At 45.5% G+C, this 20,210-nt stretch overlaps 1 gene segment (V, D, J or C); it reads left to right on the forward strand.

Moving 5' to 3' along the window:
* LOC110325298 overlaps positions 1 to 20,210 on the forward strand; it is a 525,591-nt gene that overhangs the window by 466,332 nt on the left and 39,049 nt on the right. Inside the window, 1 exon segment of the C gene segment in view lies at positions 3,444 to 3,486. Coding sequence covers positions 3,444 to 3,486 — 43 coding nt within the window.

Genomic DNA, 20,210 nt, shown 5'->3' on the forward strand with positions numbered 1-20,210 from the left:
AGTATCTCTGTAAAGGTATCTGTGGCCCTGGGGGTTCCACCTGGTGTTTTTGTAAAGGCCCACGTTACAGTGCTAACACTGGAGCTAACACTGGAAAGCTGACGTTTGGACAAGGGACCATCCTTAGGGTCCATCCAAGTAAGTGAGAAAAGACGAGGCAGCATGATGGGGAATTCTGAGGTGGAATCCCTGCACCGGGTTTAAAAGGATTGCGTGTTGTTTGAGAGCCACGCTTTGCTTAAGGAAACTAATGTTGTTCAAGGTCCTCTGTCATCTGCGGTCTCCTTAGCTCTCTTCCCTTTGTCAGAATAAAGCTGCTCTTGAAAAAGCTCAGCTCTTTACCGCACTCAGAGCCTTCTCTGAAGTGAGGCTCTAACTTTTAGGGAGAGGAGAAAACCTTGCCAAATGACTCCTGGAGATCCCATCTTATAATTTTCACAGCATCCCTATCAGAAAGGTCTCCCCTACAGAAATCTTAGACTATCCTTGACACAGCAAAGGCCATCGCCACTCGTGACCTCCACATGGAGAAAGATAATCAGAACAGGGCGTGAATAGACGCATCACACATACTCAGTTCGGAAGGGTTTTTTTTTGTTTTTTTTTTTGTTTTTTTTTTAATGACGCAGAGAAGGAAAAACAGAAATCTGGGTGGGACTATCAGGTCTCATTTCAAACCCCTCCATGTTCCCTGCATGCATCCAGCTTCATCTGTAAATGCAAAACTACAAAAAGAGAGAAAGAGTGGACAGAAAGAAGTGGTCGCTACGTCTGTTCCCCATCACCAAAACCACAGGCGAGGGATTGCAATTAATTCCAGAGTATCCAATCCATGGCTTAAAACCTTTCTTCTCATGGTAACTTGTGTCCTCGCCGGATAATTAGAACAGACAGGAAGACGTAGCTCTGGTGTGTTTGCAGCTGGGTCCTGCTGGGAAGAGAGGGAGATGTGAGTGGTTTTTAAGATGCATAAAATTATTTCTGTCGTCTGTTGTAAAACCTCCCACTGCAGAGAGATATGAGACAGTGTGGCGAAGCCCGTATATGGAAAGAGACCCAAGCTGGAAGGGGCCCCACTCAGTGTCCCTGGCATATCTTTATTTACTTTCCCACTGCAGAGTTTTTAGATCTTCCTTGTAGGAATCCTAAGGGAGCCAAATAGATATGAATTAAAGGCAGCCTGGAGCTTAGAGAGTATGGGTGTTTCGAAATAATAAATTCAATAAGTGGCAAGCAGGAGAGGAAACCGTTAAAAAGCAGAAACAGGCTTTTCGGTGAAGCTTGAGAAGGCTGAATCAGGAGGTGGGCATCAGAGAACTACAGTTGCTATCCTAGGGTCTCCACCAAGAGCCGTGTCTTCTCACGAAGAGACATGTGGCCAGCCCTGTGCTGAACCAGCTTCTCTTCTGCGGGCAGAGAGCATAGTACCGAGTCTTAGGTGTGTGGAGGGCATACCTAATGTCATGCTTTTTATCTGACCTTAGCAGCATAGAATCACCCCAGGGGGGTGTGGAGAGAGGCTGTTACCAATACTGCTCTGAGGTTCAATGTGGGGCTGTTATAAATGTCTCAGATGTGAAAGGTATCCTCTAGCGAAGTCTGGTTCTACTGAGCGGAGTTCAGGTTGTACAGATATTACTCATGTTGCTATTGTTGTTGTTGTTGATGATGATGATGATATTGTGGTTAAGTTTCCCCACACCTAGGAGTATGAGTGCCTACACTGACAATTTGACATTTTAGCTCAGGATCCAATTGACTGAAATATGCCAGAGGGGTCTGAAAGGCCAAGGGTATCTCCAGAGCATGGCCTTTGTTGTTAGCTCTCTGGCAGTTGTCATTTCAGCAAAATGCATCCACTTAGAAAGGTCAGCTCTTCATTAGCCAGACAAATGAGAGCAACATATTGACCAGAGGGAAGGTGCGGGGAGTCCAGATCTCGGCTCTGGAGAGCCTGGCATTTCTAGCCCTTCCATCACAATGTGCTGGTGAAGCTAGGCTGTCTGTGAGAAGGTAGATCAATGAAGCCTGAGGACCTGGTGTCACCAGGCTAGCTTGGAGATGGAAATGAGATACAAATGGAGATGCTGTAAGGGTAGGGGGATCATAAAGGTGGGAGGAGACCAGGGAGCTTGATGGCACCTTTTAAAACCTGCAGTATGACAGAGGTTCTAAGGACGCCAAGGAGAACTGTACGCACCCAGCAGGTGTCCTGTTATTCCCGATGGAGCCTGTTCAAAATGTTTCCCCTGCTCAGATCTCATAGGCTGAACAGGACCTGAGATGCCTTTTGAAGTTGTATCACAGAAACCTGGGATCTTTGCTTTGTAAGTCACCTGCCAGTTTTTTGTAAAGGGTTGATTTGCTGTGTAGTGGCCTCCTCCTTCAGCAAGATGGTGTTTGGGCAGGGGACATCTTTATCAGTCGTTCCAAGTAAGTTCGCAGGCTGCCTAATGGGGCAGTGGTTCTCAACCTTGCTAGGATCCTTTAATACAGTTCTTCATGTTGTGGTGACCCCCAAACCACATTATTTTCGTTGCTACTTCATAACTGTAATGTTGCTACTGCTGTGGATTGTAATGTAAATCTGATGTGCAGGATGTTTGATATGTGACCCCTGTGAAAGGGTCCTTAGATTCCCAAAGGGGTAGGGACCCACAGGTTGAGAGCCGCTGCTCTGAAGTACAGTGGGATTCATAATCATGAACATGAAGCTCAGTGGTAGGGTTGGCGAGAACATAAAGCTGAAGAAATCGAGGTCTGTTAACTTTGACTGGAAAAAGAGGTCAACGAACAGCAAACACAGGTTTGGTCCTTAAATAATGCCGTGAAGGGTACGGGCCTTGAAAGTGGGAATGAAAAGGCCTTATCTGTGGTCCACTACCACCTTCTCACCATAAATGGGAGCTGAGCAAGGTGGAGAGAAGGATGGACAGGGAAGGGCTGGGGTGTCTGAGAAATGAGGCAGGGTGAGGGACAGCAACGTGGTCCTAGCTTCAGTCTGGATTAGCCTAGGGAGAATGAATTGTTCTAGAAGTTTAATGAAGAAATAAAATCCTCCCCAGAGTCAAGAGATTTCATAAGGAATTCTAGGTTTAAAAATGTGTTTCAGAGTCATATATGCTCAACAGGAGAGAGATGAAGCCTTAAGAATAAAAAGAGAATCTCAATACCGAAGCATAAAACAAATGGCCTACACTTAAATTAGACAGCAAACCACAGCAAAGGCTCCTGAGCTGCCCCTCTAATCCCCACAGGGTCACAGGTGCTGTAAGCCTGGGACTTTCTCCCTCTAATACTCTTGTCAAGTGTCCTTACAGGGAAAGTGACAGCCAGGCTGTCGCTCCCCACTTGCCCACATGGGGGGCCCAGGTGTAGATTCTAGCTCTGTCTTCTGCTGGTTTTTGTTGAGGTTACTGTCACAGTGGAACACGGGTAACCAGAACCTCTATTTTGGGAAAGGGACAAGTTTGACTGTCATTCCAAGTAAGTAAAAAAAAAAAAAAAAAAAAAAAAAATCTGTCACCATTCTGTAGACTCCTGAACCTGCAGAAGGAGTTATCAACAGTTCGCTGCTTGGTTCTCTTGATCCTGGGTAGAATGTTCTAGAACATTGCATGGGCCTCTTGCTTTCCCCTAAGGATGATCCTGATGCCAAGACAGGTCCTCATTCCTGTAGGGAGGGGGACAATGGATATTTGCAGTAATCGCCTTCCGTCTTGCTCACTCACCAAGACTGTGGTGACCAGAGACATCACCACAGTCCACACCTCAGGAGCAGAGGGTGAAGGGGTGACTCAACTGAGGGAAGAGGGACAGAGGCCATGTGAGGACAAGGAGAAACTTCACAAAAAAAAAAAAAAAAACCTGTCATCTGGGGAGGTATTGAAGTGTGAGAAGCATGGCAGGAGTCCCCCAGCTTGTATCTGAGCTTAGGCATGGGCACTGACAGAAAAGGGGTTCTGTCCTCTCTAAAGACTAATTTAGCAGAGAGTCACCTGCCAAGCTCCCCTAATGAGCCTGTTGTCTCAGTGGATGCACTGGGCAGTGTTAGGAGAGTCTTTGATGTTGCCAAAGTGTTGGAGGGAGTAGACTCACGAGAGGTGGGGGAAGAACACACAGGCCGGACCGAGGCCTCCCCACGCTTACATAGCAGATGTGCAGCTTGGTCTTCATGTGGGTTCTTAACTGGAGGCGGAGCAGGGAGGGGGCAGAGGGGCTATCCCAAAAGCTGCTGCCTGTCTGTGGCATATGGTCTGGGCTGCTTTGTCTGCCTCAGTGGGAAAGGATGCACCTAGTCTCACATAGACTTGATGTGTCAGGGTAGGAGAATACCCGGGGGGTGGGGGTGGGGAGCAACTCATTCAGAGGAGAACAGGAGGGGGGAGGGGGAATGGTTGTGGGAGGGGGTGACCAGGAGGGGGGCAATGAGTAGAATGTAAAGTGAATAAGAAAAATTTTTTAAAAAAAATAAGAAACAGGGTAGGGGCTTGCAGGAAGTGTACAGAGCTGGCACTGTAGATTTTGTAATGGCTTGGCACACTGTGCCAACTATGGAAATGAGAAAATGACTTTTGGGGCTGGAACCAAACTCACCATTAAACCCAGTAAGTATTTCATCCCTAGTCAGGAGACTGGCCACTTAGGTTTTAGGGATCAAACGGGGCTACACAGGCTTAGGGAATTTCCATGTCCTTTGTCATTGCTGACAGAGAGGGGTGGCAGCCTAGTATTTGAGTTTTCTAGGAGAACTCCAGTCTTGAATATTTAATTCATAACTACAAAATATGATCCTCAATCCCGCTTTTTGCTGCCGGCATTGTGCGCTAAGGTGACATGTGACGAGAACTTAGGATGCCTGCGCCTCTTCTTTTATCTTGTATGGTGGTTTTTACCTTTGGATGCTGGGGAAGTGTTTGGAAGAAACAGTAGACACATAAGCCGTCAAGGAGACATAGAGCTTCAGAGAACTCCTGGCAGAACAATGTTGTCGAATCAGTCTGGTGTTGTGTCTCTTTTTGCAGACTGCAAAGATATTGGCAAGGTTGTGAACACGGATGCCCTGGGTGAGTCAGGGGTACCCAAGGTAGGAAGAGATGCACCAAACCCGAAGAGGAAATAAATTTAGGGGAATTCCAGGTCCTCCCCCACCCCCCAAATGGAGCCAGTCAAATAGCTTATCTCGATGCCTTTGAAAGCATGATACAGGCCAACACCGCAGTGTGATTCACAGCTAGAAAACGGAGTTTAACCTTGAAAATAAATACCTTCTCTGTGGACTATGCTGTATAGTATTTGGTGTCTAGAGCTGCAAAATTGGAAGCTAAAGTTAACTGCTGGAAATCTGAGATGACAGATGAAGTAATAGACAGGTACAAAGGCAGGGTGTGTATCCACAGAGAAGCATGCAAACATGACACAGATAGAGAGTCTTCCTACCTACAGCTAAAAGCTGTAATGTTCACCATGTGTGTTCACCATGTCACCAAAGGCATCACAGAGCAGGAAGCCATACTGAAGGAGCAAGAACCGCAGGGATGGAACCTCTCCAATGTGGGATTTCCCAACTGTCCCAACCACTGTGATTCCTGCAGGAAATCTCTGTGTTTCTGCATTAGAAATTAGAAGCCTGAGTCTTGAGGATTTGTATGGCTCAGACTCTTACAGTGAAACTTTCTATCAATCACCTTCTAGTGAGGCTGGATAAAGCACTGTTAGATATCAAGGGCTCTCTCTCTCTCTCTCTCTCTCTCTCTCTCTCTCTCTCTCTCTCTCTCTCTCTCTCTCTCTTTCTCTCTCCCCACCCCTGGGACAGGTAGCTCAGAGTTCTTAAGAGTGACCTCGACAGAGCTAAGCTACAGGAGTTGGGGCCCCAGTCATTGTCAGCCTGCTCTTTCCCCGATGGCACCATAGTTGCTAGAATCATTCAGAGAAACGTGTCAAGGAGAGGTCATAGTACACCCAGGGGAAATGCAACTGAGGACAACTCAGAATAGGATATTTTACCCAGAAGGGGACAGACCACCTCTAAGCCAGCTCCCAGCTCCAGATATTCGAACACCACGCTGAAGCTGTAATGAGTTCACCCTCCAAACAAGTTTCTAAGAGGGTTTGGAGCTGGAGGACATCAGGGCAGAGCGGAATAGTTTAGACCTGGAAGATCTGATAGGACTAATGAGATGAAAGAAACTTCTGACTTAAGGGCAAGAAAAGTCCTAAAAGAAAGGATAGACTGAGGTGTGCGGGTGGCAGCATTTAACCCCAGCCAAGCAGCAAAAAGCAAGCAGCAGCCCCATTCCGATACACAGTTGACCATTTCACATCTGTAAGGTTCTGTGATTAGTATAACGTCTTTAGCTTTCTGGTCAAATACCATCGAGTCCTAAATGTAAAGTAGGGGAGCCTTGTCTTCAGCACCCACATCCCTCACCTACCTACCCGACCCCCACTCTGCCCACACTCACGCTCAGGGGAAGTTTTTGTACAGGAGTTTGAGGCTGTGTGGACTATGCAAACAAGATGATCTTTGGCTTGGGAACCATTTTGAGTGTCAGACCTCGTAAGTATCAAACACATTCTGATCTCCCATGATCCCAACCTGAGCTTCTCTGTACACTGAAGAGACTAACTTAGAAGTGCTTGGTTCTCAGAAACAAACAAAACTCCAGGTGCAGTGCAGACAGATCTCTGGTGTGGCTCACTTATGTATCTCCACGCAGTGCCTTGGGGAGCAAAGTACACACCAAATTCACTGGTGTGGCCTACAGCTTGGAAACTGAGTTTAAACTTGAAAAAAAATTTTTTCCATTGTGCTTGCTGTTTGGGGTCTGGATTTGCAAAATGGAAACCTTGGATGGTGGTGTTGAGCTTAGAGATTTGTCCTTAGCCTGGGACCTGGCTGTGAGAAAAGATGCACGCTGCTGGCTGGCAGGCATTCTGCATCAGCATGAAGAGAAAGCCCAGGCAGACGTGTTGGTAAGAAGCGGCTGATGGCGAGCACCAGCCCTGTTTCTGTGCTGTTATTGGAGACAGTGAGAAAGACAGCAGTGTAGACATGCTGGCTTTGGGGATGGGGATGAACTTGGAGTGAGCACAAAGTGAGGTCTTTTCTGTGCCTTTTCGTATTGTGTTTGCTCTAGACTGGCATTTGTCCTCCTTTAGATTCAGATATACAAACGAGCATCATGTTGTGGTTGTCATAGTTATTGTTGTTGTTGTTGTTTATAGTCTCTTAAATACTTTTGACTAAGGTCCTCCACGCTACCTACTCGTTCCAGGTAGACAGAAACTTCTACAGAGTCCATGGAGGACATGTCCAGAAGCCATGGACAGGGATGTAGTCAGCACCTATATAGGGCCTGCACTCCCCAGCCCTCTGCCTTGGCAAATATTTCACACTGGCAACAAGACAGAGGAAGAAGTGATCAGAGAGTACCAGAGACCAGGGTTATGAGCTCCGTGCTGTCATTTTTCACTCAGGATGTGTGTTTCTGTCAGAGAGGTTTATGTCAAGGCTTGCCTCAGGGTGTGAATATAGGAAGTGCGGATAGACTCACCTTTGGGAAAGGAACTCAGCTGATCATCCGGCCCTGTAAGTGTTTCTGCCTGGGAGATGGGAGTCTAACTGGGAAGTAGACAGGGACATTTCCAAATCCTCCTTACAAGCCTCTGGTACAACTGCTACCAATGATACTGTCTGAAGTATATAGAGGACATTGAGCCATGTTAGATGAAGGAAGTCATGCAGTCCATACTTAGGAGGGCTTTTGAGATTTGCCCCTTGTCATGGTATCTGACTGCATGTCCATTGTGGTACATTCTAGACTCCAGCAAACAAAAGACAGAGGCATAAAGATACACTAGACACTTAGCTGGCCACATCTTTGCAATGAAAATTATTTTCACAGGAAGCCTTGCAGTGGGTATGCTCATAGAGTCTCGCTGTTTCTCCTCCTCTGTCTCCGTGGCTTGGCTTTGTCTCGCTCGGCCTGACTTAGGACCTAAAGTAGAGCACTTAATAATCATTAGGTTTCTCGGCTGCATCGCTCATAAAAAAAATGACAAGACAGACACATTAACATAGAAGAGAGAGGGCAAAGGGCTCTATCCCAGACGTGTTCACAGTTGAACTTCACAACTCCTTGCTTTAATCAACTAGCTGGTGCCTATGACCAACTAAGGCCAAGGGGCAACTGACCGGATGTGGTCATCACACCATTATCTGACCAGAACCCTCTGCCCTCACCAGAGATGATACTTCAGAGTTCAGGAAAGCTATCCCAGGCTGGTTGACTGGAAAGAGGCCATGGGAGAGCTCTGAGGCAGGCAGTGAGACTGGCTGGCAAGTCCAGCACTGGGTTTCTGATATGGAGTGTCTCACAGTGGTTACTGGCAGTGATAGAAAACTCACTTTTGGGACTGGAACAAGACTTCAGGTGAACCTTGGTAGGTACAAGGAACCGTGACGTAACTCTACTGGGCATTCCTGTAAGAGAAGGCGTTTTCTAGAGAAGTCCTGGCTGGGTATAATCCCTCTTGCCTTCCAGTGGGAAGAGGCCTCATGGAGGAAGACAGCGGCCCTCAATTATCGGTCATGCTATCTTGATTTCTATCAGTGAGCTTTTCCCTTCTGTCTGTGAGAGCAACCTCTGCTCCTGGCTTCTTCAGGCTTCCTTGTACTGCGTGTTTTCCCTGGACAGTGGGCTTGGAAATTAATTTATCGCCAGGACTTTGTCACTTAGCAACAGGGTGAGAGTGCTCTCAAATAGAAAATAGCAAGTCACTCAGACAACCTCCCGAGGGTGATGAGTTTAATGTGGGGAGACAGGCTACTGTGACCTATTAGTGGGCACTCTGGGGGGACCCTAGGGAAGCTTGCTTCCTTATGCGTGCAACTTCCGGGTGGACTCACCGTGCTGGACCTGTGGTGGAGTAAAAGCAGAACCTTGAGAGCAGAATCAAATGACAAATCTTTCACTCCAAAGCACTGCCATGTCTTGACATTTACCACTAATGGAGTGACTGGCGGTGGTTAGCAAAAAGTGATGAAGATGAGGGGTTTAAGTGGTTTTTATTTAACCCATGATTAAGAAGCAAATAGTAGAATTTTTGGAGCAAGCCACTGGGCAGTAGTCCCTGAAGACAGCCTGAGTACCTGGGCGTGATTTCTTTCTATGTTGCTTTTTGTAGTGTTCAGGGGCCTGTTTGAAAGCTAATGACCTGTGGCTGAGTACCAATGTGAGTTCCAGGTAGGTGTGCTGCCTACACTGACAAATACAGACACTCCCAGTATGGATGTGTAACAAATAGCCCTGGTTCTGTAGAAAGAGAGTATGGCATGTCGACACCTCTGTTCTCTGTCCCTACCGTACTTGGGAGATAACTACAAGAAGTTTTTGTTAGAGTGTGTATTACTGTGGCAATAACAACAATGCCCCACGGTTTGGAGCAGGAACCAAATTAACAGTAAAACCATGTAAGTAAAGGACTGAGCCCAAGGCTAAGTGAGTGTGTGACTTTGCTGTTCTGCGCAGTTTCGGTGGGTACATGTCACTACCCCCAGGATCAGTGTGCATAACTCTTATGGGCCTCTTAACAGAGGCTAATGAAGTCTGGCCATTCCGAGGATTTGGTGAAGAAGTAATAATTGTTACTGCTTTCTTTCCTCATTAGCTCAAAATATAGAGAAGTGCTCAAAGGTGATTTATAAATGCAAGGCTCGTGTTTGTGTTAGAGAATATTAAAACCTCACAATTCAAAAAAATCAGGCTTTCCTCAATACAAAGACACACACACACACACAAACACACACTAGCACAATCACACACACACATTCTCTCTCTCTCTCTCTCTCTCTCTCTCTCTCTCTCTCTCTCTCTCTCTCTCTGCAATGCAACTGCATCTGGTTTCCTTCACGTAATGAATGGTTGCTGTGTTTGCCTTACTTGAGACGTGCAGTCCTATCAGTTGGTTAGTTGGTTGGTTTTTTTGTTACTGTTAACTCTCTGTGAAAAATCTTTCCTGTGAAGGAAGCATGGTGCTACCAGCCCTAAAGCTACCACTATAGCAACCACATACACTTGACCTTTCTATGATTTCCTAAGCATTAAGCTAGAGCAGCCCATCAGAATTCAATGTTTCTGATCAAGCTCAGAGTAGCTTCACAGCCAGCTGTTATTTTGGAGAGAATGCTCCAAGCCTTCCCAGACCCTGGGGACTAAGGCTGCAAGGAGTAGGGCTTCCACTAGGGGGAAGATGATGTCACTTTTCTTGGTCTGCCTCTCAGTCCTTCCTGCCTGCTGGTTATTGTAAGGCCCCAAGTGACTGTGGATTCTGGAGGGAACAATGCAAAGCTAACCTTCGGGAAAGGCACGAGACTCTCTGTTCAATCAAGTAAGTGTTAAAAATTCCAAAGACTCGACCAGACTAGGTAACGGATATATAACACACAGGGGGTGAGGTATTCCCTTACCTCACTTCACCCACAAATCCTACAAAACTGCTTTTCAACTCCCCTTGTGGGTCTCAGTCCAGGCTAGCCCTTCCCTGTGCTAGGTGTAAGCGGATTCTGGACTCTATAACTTTAGCAAGCCCTCCTTCTCAGGATGGTACTTCCACAGGAGTAAGGGCCCACCACACTGTTTCAGCAATGCTGTTGTAGAAAAGGATCCTAAATGAGCCATGATCTGTGACTGGGTGGTTGGATTTTAGATATTAGCTTCTAGAAGGGACCATGGGAGGAGACGTGACTGTTGTGATGAGGAGGTTATTTCAAGAAGGATGCGCTGTGGGTCTCAAACACTAGCTCCGTGTTGGCAGAAGCACCTCATTATTGGTCACACCCGGTCAGTTCTTGTGCCTAACTAATTCTCCTTTCTGGAAAGAAATCCACTGGGGCCTGTTGAGACACAGCTACATTTAATTGCTTCGTTTAGCATGCAGTTGTTAACTATGTCGGATGTGTGAGCGAGATATGAATACATGTCTCCCCGGAGGCTGGATTTGGTTATCAGGTCTATGGGCAGTTTGATGAATTGTACTAATACTGCAATCAGTGTTCCTCTCGAAGGTCCACAAAGCACGCTGTGGCTTTGGGGGAAAGACAGAGATAAGAAGAAAAGCTTTGTGATAGAGACAGAAACAAAGGAACGGAAAGGGAGGTTGCCCAGGCAGCAGCGCGTAACCAAGGAAGCGTGTCCTCGGCAGATAAGTGAGGAGGATCCAATTGGGTTTGTGCCGTGGCACATAGGCAGAACTGAAAAGTAAGGCGAGTGGGCTGAGGATGGGGCGGGGGAGCACAGAGGACGGCCAGACTCCCAGGCGTCCTCATTCTGAGCAAGTGACCAAACCATGGAACTTCCTCTAGACAGAGGACCAGCCCCAGCTTTGTCACATTGGTGGGCTTGTCCTTTGGACAGCACTGCTCTTCAACTGAGCACTGCTCAGTTGACGCTGTGAGAGAGACTGGGGATTCCGGTAGCTTAGACAGCTTCTCTACAGGATTACCTGTGATGAAGCGGTAGACCTATGTGAGTCGTGAGTTGTCAGGGCGAGGGTTACAGGGATAGGTGCACGGAAGCAATATGGAGGATCTGCAGGCTTTACCTGCCCCTCTGGGGGTTGGTAGGGTTTCTGTTCATTGGTTTGCTTTTTTCTGTTAGAATTACAGACGTAGCTTCTTCTTCCATGCAGATATACAGAAGTGACTGCCACTTCATGGTTTTGTAGTATTTCATCAATTATCCTCAGTGTGTGAAACTAGGACATGGTAGGATTCTGTACTGATGACAGAAGTTGTACATTTCAGTGAGTGGCCAGTCAAAGCACCCAGCTTAAAGTGGTGTACACTTTCTTGTGCACTATCACTGACTGTTTCCTCTTGTGAAACAACCCTCAAGGGACATAGCCTCTTCTCCATGTAGCAACCATGATGGTTTTATCCTTGGAAAGAAGACTTCATGATTGTTAATAATCAGACAGTCTTCAGAAAAAGATAACAGTCGGGAAGAGACGCTCGCTAACTGCCAATACTGTTTGGAATCTAAAATGAAGTATATCTATAAAATGATGTCAACAGCTTGTTTTGTGGCTCATAAACTGACTCTCAGAGAGAATCCTAAGAAGAATATTTTTCAGAGTTCAAGCAAGTGCTTAAGTGTTTGAGTCTTAGGACATTTGCTGAATCATCCTCTTGATGAACATACGGGGTAGTAGCATGAAATTGAGGGAGTTTTGCAAACTCAAACTCGACATAAAAATAAAGGCTTTCTATATAGAAGGAGATATGACACCAACTAAATTCCTTTTGGAAAGGCATGACATTAAGTCCTCTCAAAGAAGAAAGTACCATCATGTTCTAGCACCCAATATTAATTTTCAACAATGGCAGCCCTTACCTTGGTTTATGTAGAGACACAGAACACTGTGGTTAATACAGGAAACTACAAATACGTCTTTGGAGCAGGTACCAGACTGAAGGTTATAGCACGTAAGTAGTACAAGCAAGAAAGTCTTGATTTTTTTACATTCCTCATGTTCTTACATGAGGGACAGGTTAAGCAGAAAGAATATTGATCAAGATGGCAGAGGCTAAAATTACTGCTCTCTGAAGAGGCAAGTGTGGTGTGGGTACCTCGACTCTGAACAGAAAGAGTTTAAAAAAAAAAAAACCCTCTAGGGAACACTAGGATAGATTTTTCATTTTTCAGTAGAAGAATGCTAATGAAGCCGAGCTTAATGGTGCAGATCTATAATCCTAGCCCTAGGAAGGCTCATACAGGAAGGTCACAGGTTCAAGGTCATCTGGGACTACACCACAAAGACTTTGTTGTAAAGTACAACAAACAGAGTGAAATGCCTGAGACCTCACGAGACTCTTCCAGCAATAGGCATTCTGTGTTCTTCATCCTCTCCTTTCACAACTATACTCTCAGCCCACATGCCTCCAATAGCCTTTCCTATCTCTACAGCTCTCTTCTCTGATCAGCTTAGTGTTTTGTCTGGGCACTCATCATTTTATCTCAGGGTTTGATCACATCCAATCTCTCTCTCTCTCTCTCTCTCTCTCTCTCTCTCTCTCTCTCTCTCTCTCTCTGTCTTTCTGAAATCTGGGCATTTCCTGAGCTTTAATTTTGATTTCTATACATTTCCCTATTAAATGCTCTCTCTGCCCCAGACAAAGTATCCCCCACTCCCAGCCCAAACACTTGCATGCACCCACACCTGTGCCCTGTGTCCATACCCCAGACTTCCTGGCCTATTACCCAATCGGACATGTACAGCTTTGTAAACACTTGAGTTTCCTATCACGAAGCCTAGAAATTCAGCACAGTTGTCATCAGGCCTAATTTCACAAGCAGACATGAAAAATTGTAAACTTTGTTTAAATATTAAGAAGGCTAGCATAAGGGATCCAGCAGACAGATGAAAGAAGAGGAAAAGAGCTGGCTTCTGTAGTGAGGGTGGGGGATGGGGGTTCATGGGAAAATGGACCCTGGCTAAGTTCAAGTTGGAAATTTATGAGTTGCTGTATTACTTGTATGCTTCTTGCATGTGCCTAAACATGCAAGGGGGCGGGAGTTGGGGGGGACCACTTCTGTTTGTAAGTTGTTAAGCACCTAATGCTCAAAGTGGCCCGTGATGAGGAAGGTAGAGGAAGCCGTACTGACACACATAGTGGTCCTATGGAGCTCTTGACTAAGACTCTCCTTCAGACTATGTTAAAATTAAAAGAATACTGACTCCTTCTCTCTCTGGGCAGGAGGGGAGCCCTAAGAAAGACTGGAAGAAATTACCCTCTCAATCATAAGGGAATGTTTAATGCTAATCATTGAGTTGTGTTATCTGCTGGGAGAAGTCCCCCCAGGCAGGACAAGAATCATAAAAAGTGGAAAGTCCTTTTTCTGATGACCATCTAAATAGAGGACCAAAAATATCTGGGATAGGGGCAAACTGCAAGATGGAGAAGTGTGTGTGACTCCTCTGGGTGCTGAAGAAGTGAGTCATCCTCTTAGATGTGCCAGGAGCTGGGCTGCAGACCGACGCACCTGGCCCTACCCTTAGAATGCAGATCAGTACTCTGACCTTTCCTGCTGAGGAGACAATGACAGTTTCTTTCAACCTCTTTGAGGACAACCTCCCTGATGAGTTTTGCTTAGGTGCCGTGGACATAAACTGTTTGCAATTTGTCCAAATGAAGTATATTATTTTGAGAACCCTGGAGAATTATTATCTAAAATGCTGAAGATGTGCTGGGATTTTGACAGTCAGTGTTCTGGCCCTGTGTGTGAAAATGCCTCCTTTGGAATAGTTAGAGAGAGTACCCTTCATTTGTCCAATGTGGAAACAGACCTGAAATCCAAGCTGGTACTCAGATTCTCTGCCAGCTTATTACTGTGACAATTACTTAATATTCTCTACGTTCACAGCATCGCTCCTTCCAGAAGATCTTTAGGGAAAACTTAGCTCAGTTTCTAGGAGGTTTTTGCTGAGCTGAAGATCACTGTGTGAATAATAATGCAGGTGCCAAGCTCACATTTGGAGGGGGAACAAGGTTAATGGTCAAACCCTGTGAGTATCTCTACTGAATCAATAACGAACGCTTTAATTTCAAAAAGAACCATAGCATTAGGCTCAGTTTTCTGCTTTCCCTACTCAGTTTTATTTTTCTCTTAATCTAAAGATGGTGAGGTATAAATGTGGCATGCGTGTATGTGTGTGTGTGTGTGTGTGTGTGTGTGTGTGTGTGTGTGTGTGTGTGTGTGAAGATGGACACGTGTGTGATTGTGATGCACACTGCAGAAATGAGATTCCTCATCCTTTTTATTTCTGCCCTTCGGGACCCTATGACCTAAACGCTGGAAAGGGTGAGCACTGGAGTCAGGGTGTCTGGGCAGCATCTCTCCCTGCTGTGCTGGTGAGGGGGCAGCTAGGCCTGGAGGTGGAGAGATGGTGCTTAATCTCAGCTGAGCCTTTCCACCCCGTCCATACCCTGAACTAACCATAATGATAAACCGTCTTCCCCACTGCCTCCTTGGCCACGGTCCCAGCTGCAGGAGCAGGCCTTCGGGATTTGGGGATTGAAAGGGATTTCCTGGTCCTCATTGGCTGCTCCATTTCTGTAAAGCTCTCTATAACTGTGTAATGTTGGTGACAACAGTAAGCTGATTTGGGGTTTGGGGACAAGTCTGGTAGTAAATCCAAGTAAGTCTTCATGTTAACTGTCTGTATGGTTTGAAAATCCCCCCAAAATGCCCTCTTTCCCATTCACAATGTTTAAAATGTCCATTTATAGCTAATACTTCTCTCCTGCCTACTGAAGCTGGCTTCCTGCTGATGGCTTAATCAAAATAACTAGATCAAGGAATCAAGAAGGCCGTGGTAGGAAGGCAGTTGGAGTATGAGTCCCCATCCCCCCCCCCCTTTTTTTTAAACTGGGAAACTTGGCTCCCACACTCCAGAAGGGCTGCCAGGAAGCACTGACTGTTGGGAAAGTTAGACCATACAGCCTGTACTGTAACCTCGTTCTTTCCTACCGCACTGCCCCCTCCATGGGCTGTTGGTAAATACTGTTTCTGAGCAGCCAAGTGCCTCTGGGAACTAATTCTCAGGACTTGGGGTCACCTTCAAGCCAGTGCCCATGCAAGGGAAGTCTTCCCCACCCAAAGTTCCCTATGAACCTTACAGCCCTGTGTTCTCTGTGGCTTACAACCTTCTTGTGACTTGCTAGAAGAAACGTCGAAGTTGATTTCACTCTAGCTCTGGTCCGTCCTGCGGAGCCATTTCCTCCAGGAATGTTCTCCTTCACTGGGCACAACTAGGTTATCACTCTCTTTATGCCTCATTTTCTCCAACTGTAAAGGGGTGATGGGTAACGATGGTAACCAGCTTACTGAGATGGCCTGAGGTTGACAGCTAAGAGCTTCCAGGTGTTTCTACAGAGCTAAAACATGTAGTAAGGACCTTGTTTATCTTTTCACTGTGGCTAGATTAGACTGCTAGAGAAAAGGAAGGAAAAAATAAAAATAAGCCCCCTTGAGAGTTTTTGTAAAGTGCAGCATTGGGGTGTAACAGGCAGTACCGGGAAACTCATCTTTGGACTGGGGACAACTTTACAAGTGCAACCAGGTGGGGCTGAAGGTTCCCACGTGAACCAGCTGTCGCTTATGCTCATTTTTAAACTAGTCTTCTTTGTCTTTTCTAGCTAGAGACTCTTGGTTTCAGGTTTTCCTTTTTCTTTATGAAGTAGAGTCTGTGAAGTAAGTAACAAGACCTCCCCTGCCTGTCGGGTTTCATATCGTGGCCAAGGCAGGCAAGATTTGCAGTGAGCTAGGTCTGAGACTTCCAGCTAAGGTGGAGGGGATGGAAGTTTGGTTCGAAGGAAAGAAAGGCTTGTTTTGCTTTGTTTTTATCATAATAGTATTCTAAAGTAGAAGCCACCACTGTAGCTTCCAAAGGTCTTCAAGCATGGTCTGTCCTACAAGGAGAGATGGTGGAGAAATTGGCTGGCTTTTCACCAAAAGACCAGGGTGCTGTTTGTGGTTGGATTGTTGTTGTTGTTGTTGTTGTTGTCATCGTCATTAAAAGAAACATAATACAACACATTTTAACTAAGTGGTTTTGAATAATTAGGGATCCAAGTGTGTATAACATGTTCCTGGCGAGGCTCTAGAGCAGTGGTTCTCAACCTTCCTAATGTTGTAGAAAAAAAAAAAAGATGAACAAAAAAAAAACGTAAAATTATTTTGTTGCTACTTCATAACTGTAACTTTGCTACTGTTATGAATCATAATGTAAATATCATATATGCAGCATATCTGATATGCAACTGCTATAAAAGGGTCATTGAACCCCCAAAGGCACTCAGCCCTACAGGATGAGAACCGTTGCTGTGGAGAGCAATGGGGCACAGTTAGCAAAGTAAGAGGTGCTATTGAGCTGGGCAGAAACACTATGCCAACATTTAGAGAAAAAAAAAAAACTCGTCTTTGGGACTAGAACAAGACTAACCATTATTCCTCGTAAGTCCTTTACCACTTGAGAAAAAGCCCTTCATCTGTAATGGGCTCTCACAACTAATGAGCTTCTAAATGAGATTCCATGTGCTCACCTGATAAGACTCCCTGGGGAGAAGGTCACTTTTACCTTTGCGGTTCTAATGTAAGATAGGTATTCTAAGACTAAGTGGGAAATGTCAATTGCACTGCGAAAATAAGGAGAACGGGTATAAATTTCCAGCCAGTTCTAACGTTATGTTTATAAAATAGAAGCCTTTTATAAGACCCAAATCAGGATGCATTCATCAGTTTGTGTCCATACACCACCAAGGTCCAGTTAATTTGATTAATGCCAGTAGCTGATCCAAATATTTAGGCACTTCTCTGAGCAAACTTCTCTGGGCTCACTTTGCTTGAATTGACTGTCACATTACCTACATAATTGCCAAATCTGTTTTACTTTGTGCTGTATAGACTCAGCCTAATAAAAACAAATGCTGCTGTGCTTTCCTGATCCTTCTCTCCTCACAGAAAGGTTTCCTTCCAAATAGCATCTCTTCACACAAAGAAAAGAGGTGCAGAGAGTCACGTGACTTATCGCTGCTGCTATTTTGCATTTATATGACTCTCTTCCATGGAAGAGATTAAAGCACTTTATACGACTTATTAGCTAAACAGATTGACAGCCTAATTAGGAAGAGAGAAACAGATTCTGAGCGTCTTTTTTGTGGCTGCAGTTCCAAGCCACTCAGCTAGAACACTTGGTCAGACACCTAAGGAACACAGGAGCAAGACGGGAGGTGGTCAGCCTCTGTGGTCTAGGTTTCTCCGCTGCATTGAAAAGTTACCCAAGAGGAAGAATCTAAATAGGTGAGAACTACTACTGACAGCCAGGAATTCACATGTACACAAAGCAGAGTTAGGCTCCAGCACTTAGTGGGTCTACTGTCTGGTTCCCACACTACCCCTGCTCCCTTCATCTCTAACACTATATAATCCTCTTCTCTTTCTATCTGCCACGCCTAGTCACAACCCAAGCATGGACCACTGCCTGACTCTATGGTAGGCCTGCTGTATTTCTGAGCAGTTTCTTAGCTCCCTGAGTGATCTTCGGATGACTCGGGGACCTGGGAGAGTCCTCTTTAGTGGTCCTTCAGCAGAGCACCTAAAGAAGTGCAGCTTGTGTCCTAGTTCCTAGGTGGCTTCTAGAAGACTGGGGTGGGACCAGGACGAGGAGAAGCCTCGGGAGTAAGGAATAGCATCTCTCTCATGATACATATGTCTGAACCTCCTCTGGGGACTAAAATGTTTTCGCTTCCACCTTGAACCATGTGTGGCTAAACTAAGGAAGTTTTTGTTGTAGAGTCAGCCACTGTGGCAGGCAGGCTTTGCGGGTGTGCTGACATTTGGATCTGGCACAAACGTCATTGTTCTACCATGTAAGTGTGTCTTCTCCTGTTCCCTGGGTTTACAGCAATACTGTTCTTTGCATCCCCAGATATTCTCTGGGAGGATACAATGTCCGGGTCTACAGACACTGCCAGTTAAACCATTAAAAAGGTCACATTCGTTTTTTAAAATAACTTAGACCGATTCCTTTTAATGTTGCCAACTGTAGAGGGGACTAGCCTGCCCAGGGACCTAATTTATGCTCATCACTGCTGTGAAGACAGCCGTGTCCTCTCTCTCATCGTTAGACCTCAGAATTCGGTGGCCTTTTTCCAAGCCTAGCTTTTCCGGTAGATGAAGTGGTTATGTCTACCAACTTTATTGTGAAAGATACACATGACAGACGAGTTCTCCTTTATTTTTCACACAGGGGGGCATCTCAAGCTGTTGGTTTGTTCATTGAAAACATGATAAGCACAAGCCATGGACATTTTCAGGAGATGAAACTTAGCATTTGGAGCTTTACTATACCGCAAATTTCTGCTCCTGGTATCCATTTGGTACCAGAAACAGAAAGAGCAGAGGGGCCAGGGGGTTTTTGTAGAACATGATATCACTGTGTCCTCCAATACCAACAAATTCGTCTTTGGGACAGGGACCAGATTACAAGTCTCACCAAGTAAGTTCTGGGACCATGGAGCAACTTGAAAAGGTGTTTTCTATAAATCCCCAGCTTTGGCTGGAATGTCCAGGCCACCCTTCCCAGCACTGCATTCATTCTGCAGGTACCCTCCATGCCTCTAGCTGTTGTGTCCACGGGAGAGCAGGGCGTCATTTATCCCAGGTTCAACCGTCTGTAAACAATCAGTTTCATCTGTACGAGAGCACGGTTCCTTGGAAAATGAGACACTAGAGAGTCAGCTGCCTTAGGATGCCAAGAGAATGATCTATTTCTCGTTTCCATTTTTATGTAGAATATCAAGGAAGATAAAGTGAACTCCACTTCTCTAATTTGAAAACAGTTCTCGCCTTCCTTATATGCAGAAAGACTGAGGCTGACTTTGGATGGTTAGTCATTTGATTTTGTCATCTGTCTGGAATCCATAATGGGCAAGGGAATCAGATGTAATTAAATGAACAAATAATCTTCAATTGTCAATATTCCTACATTGTTTTATGTGCTTTGCTCTGGAGGTTTTTGTTGGTTGTTTTTTTTTTTTTTTTTTTTTTAATCAGGGCTTTATCTCTAATAGGCTCCCCAGAAGGACAGTGAATGTTTTTGTTAAGGTTTTTGTGTCTGTGTGGATAGCAACTATCGGTTGATCTGGGGCTCTGGGACCAAGCTAATTATAAAGCCAGGTAAGTCTCCGATATATGACAGTAAGAAAGAAGGCACTGGCTGAATAATGCATGAAGTGCAGCATGCAAATTGTGTTTTTAAGAACAATCCGGCCTGCTGGAGACAATGCACTCAGCCCAATGGGGTCTTCGCTCCCAGAGAAAGGCGATGTCAGCCACCAACTCTCTTGTTTAATATAACTGCTTCCAGAATGAATAATGCTTGACTGGCCTTCTAAAATAGCAGAGCCAAGTGGTGAGGAGATGTCTAATTCCCTCTAGTATGTTTAGAATTCTTTCCCAAAGATAAGGCAGCCCATCCCACTAGGAAAAAAATAAATGAGAGAGAGAGAGAGAGAGAGAGAGAGAGAGAGAGAGAGAGAAGAAGAATAGATAGATTAAAAGTCGTGTGGCTGTACCTTTCCCAGTGTATGAGAGCAGGTGCCTACGAAGCTTTTGGTCTCTTGCTGGTTGCTTGGGCTTTGGGGC

The sequence above is a fragment of the Mus pahari genome, chromosome 8, assembly GCF_900095145.1.
Source record: "Mus pahari chromosome 8, PAHARI_EIJ_v1.1, whole genome shotgun sequence".
Lineage (NCBI taxonomy): Eukaryota > Metazoa > Chordata > Mammalia > Rodentia > Muridae > Mus > Mus pahari.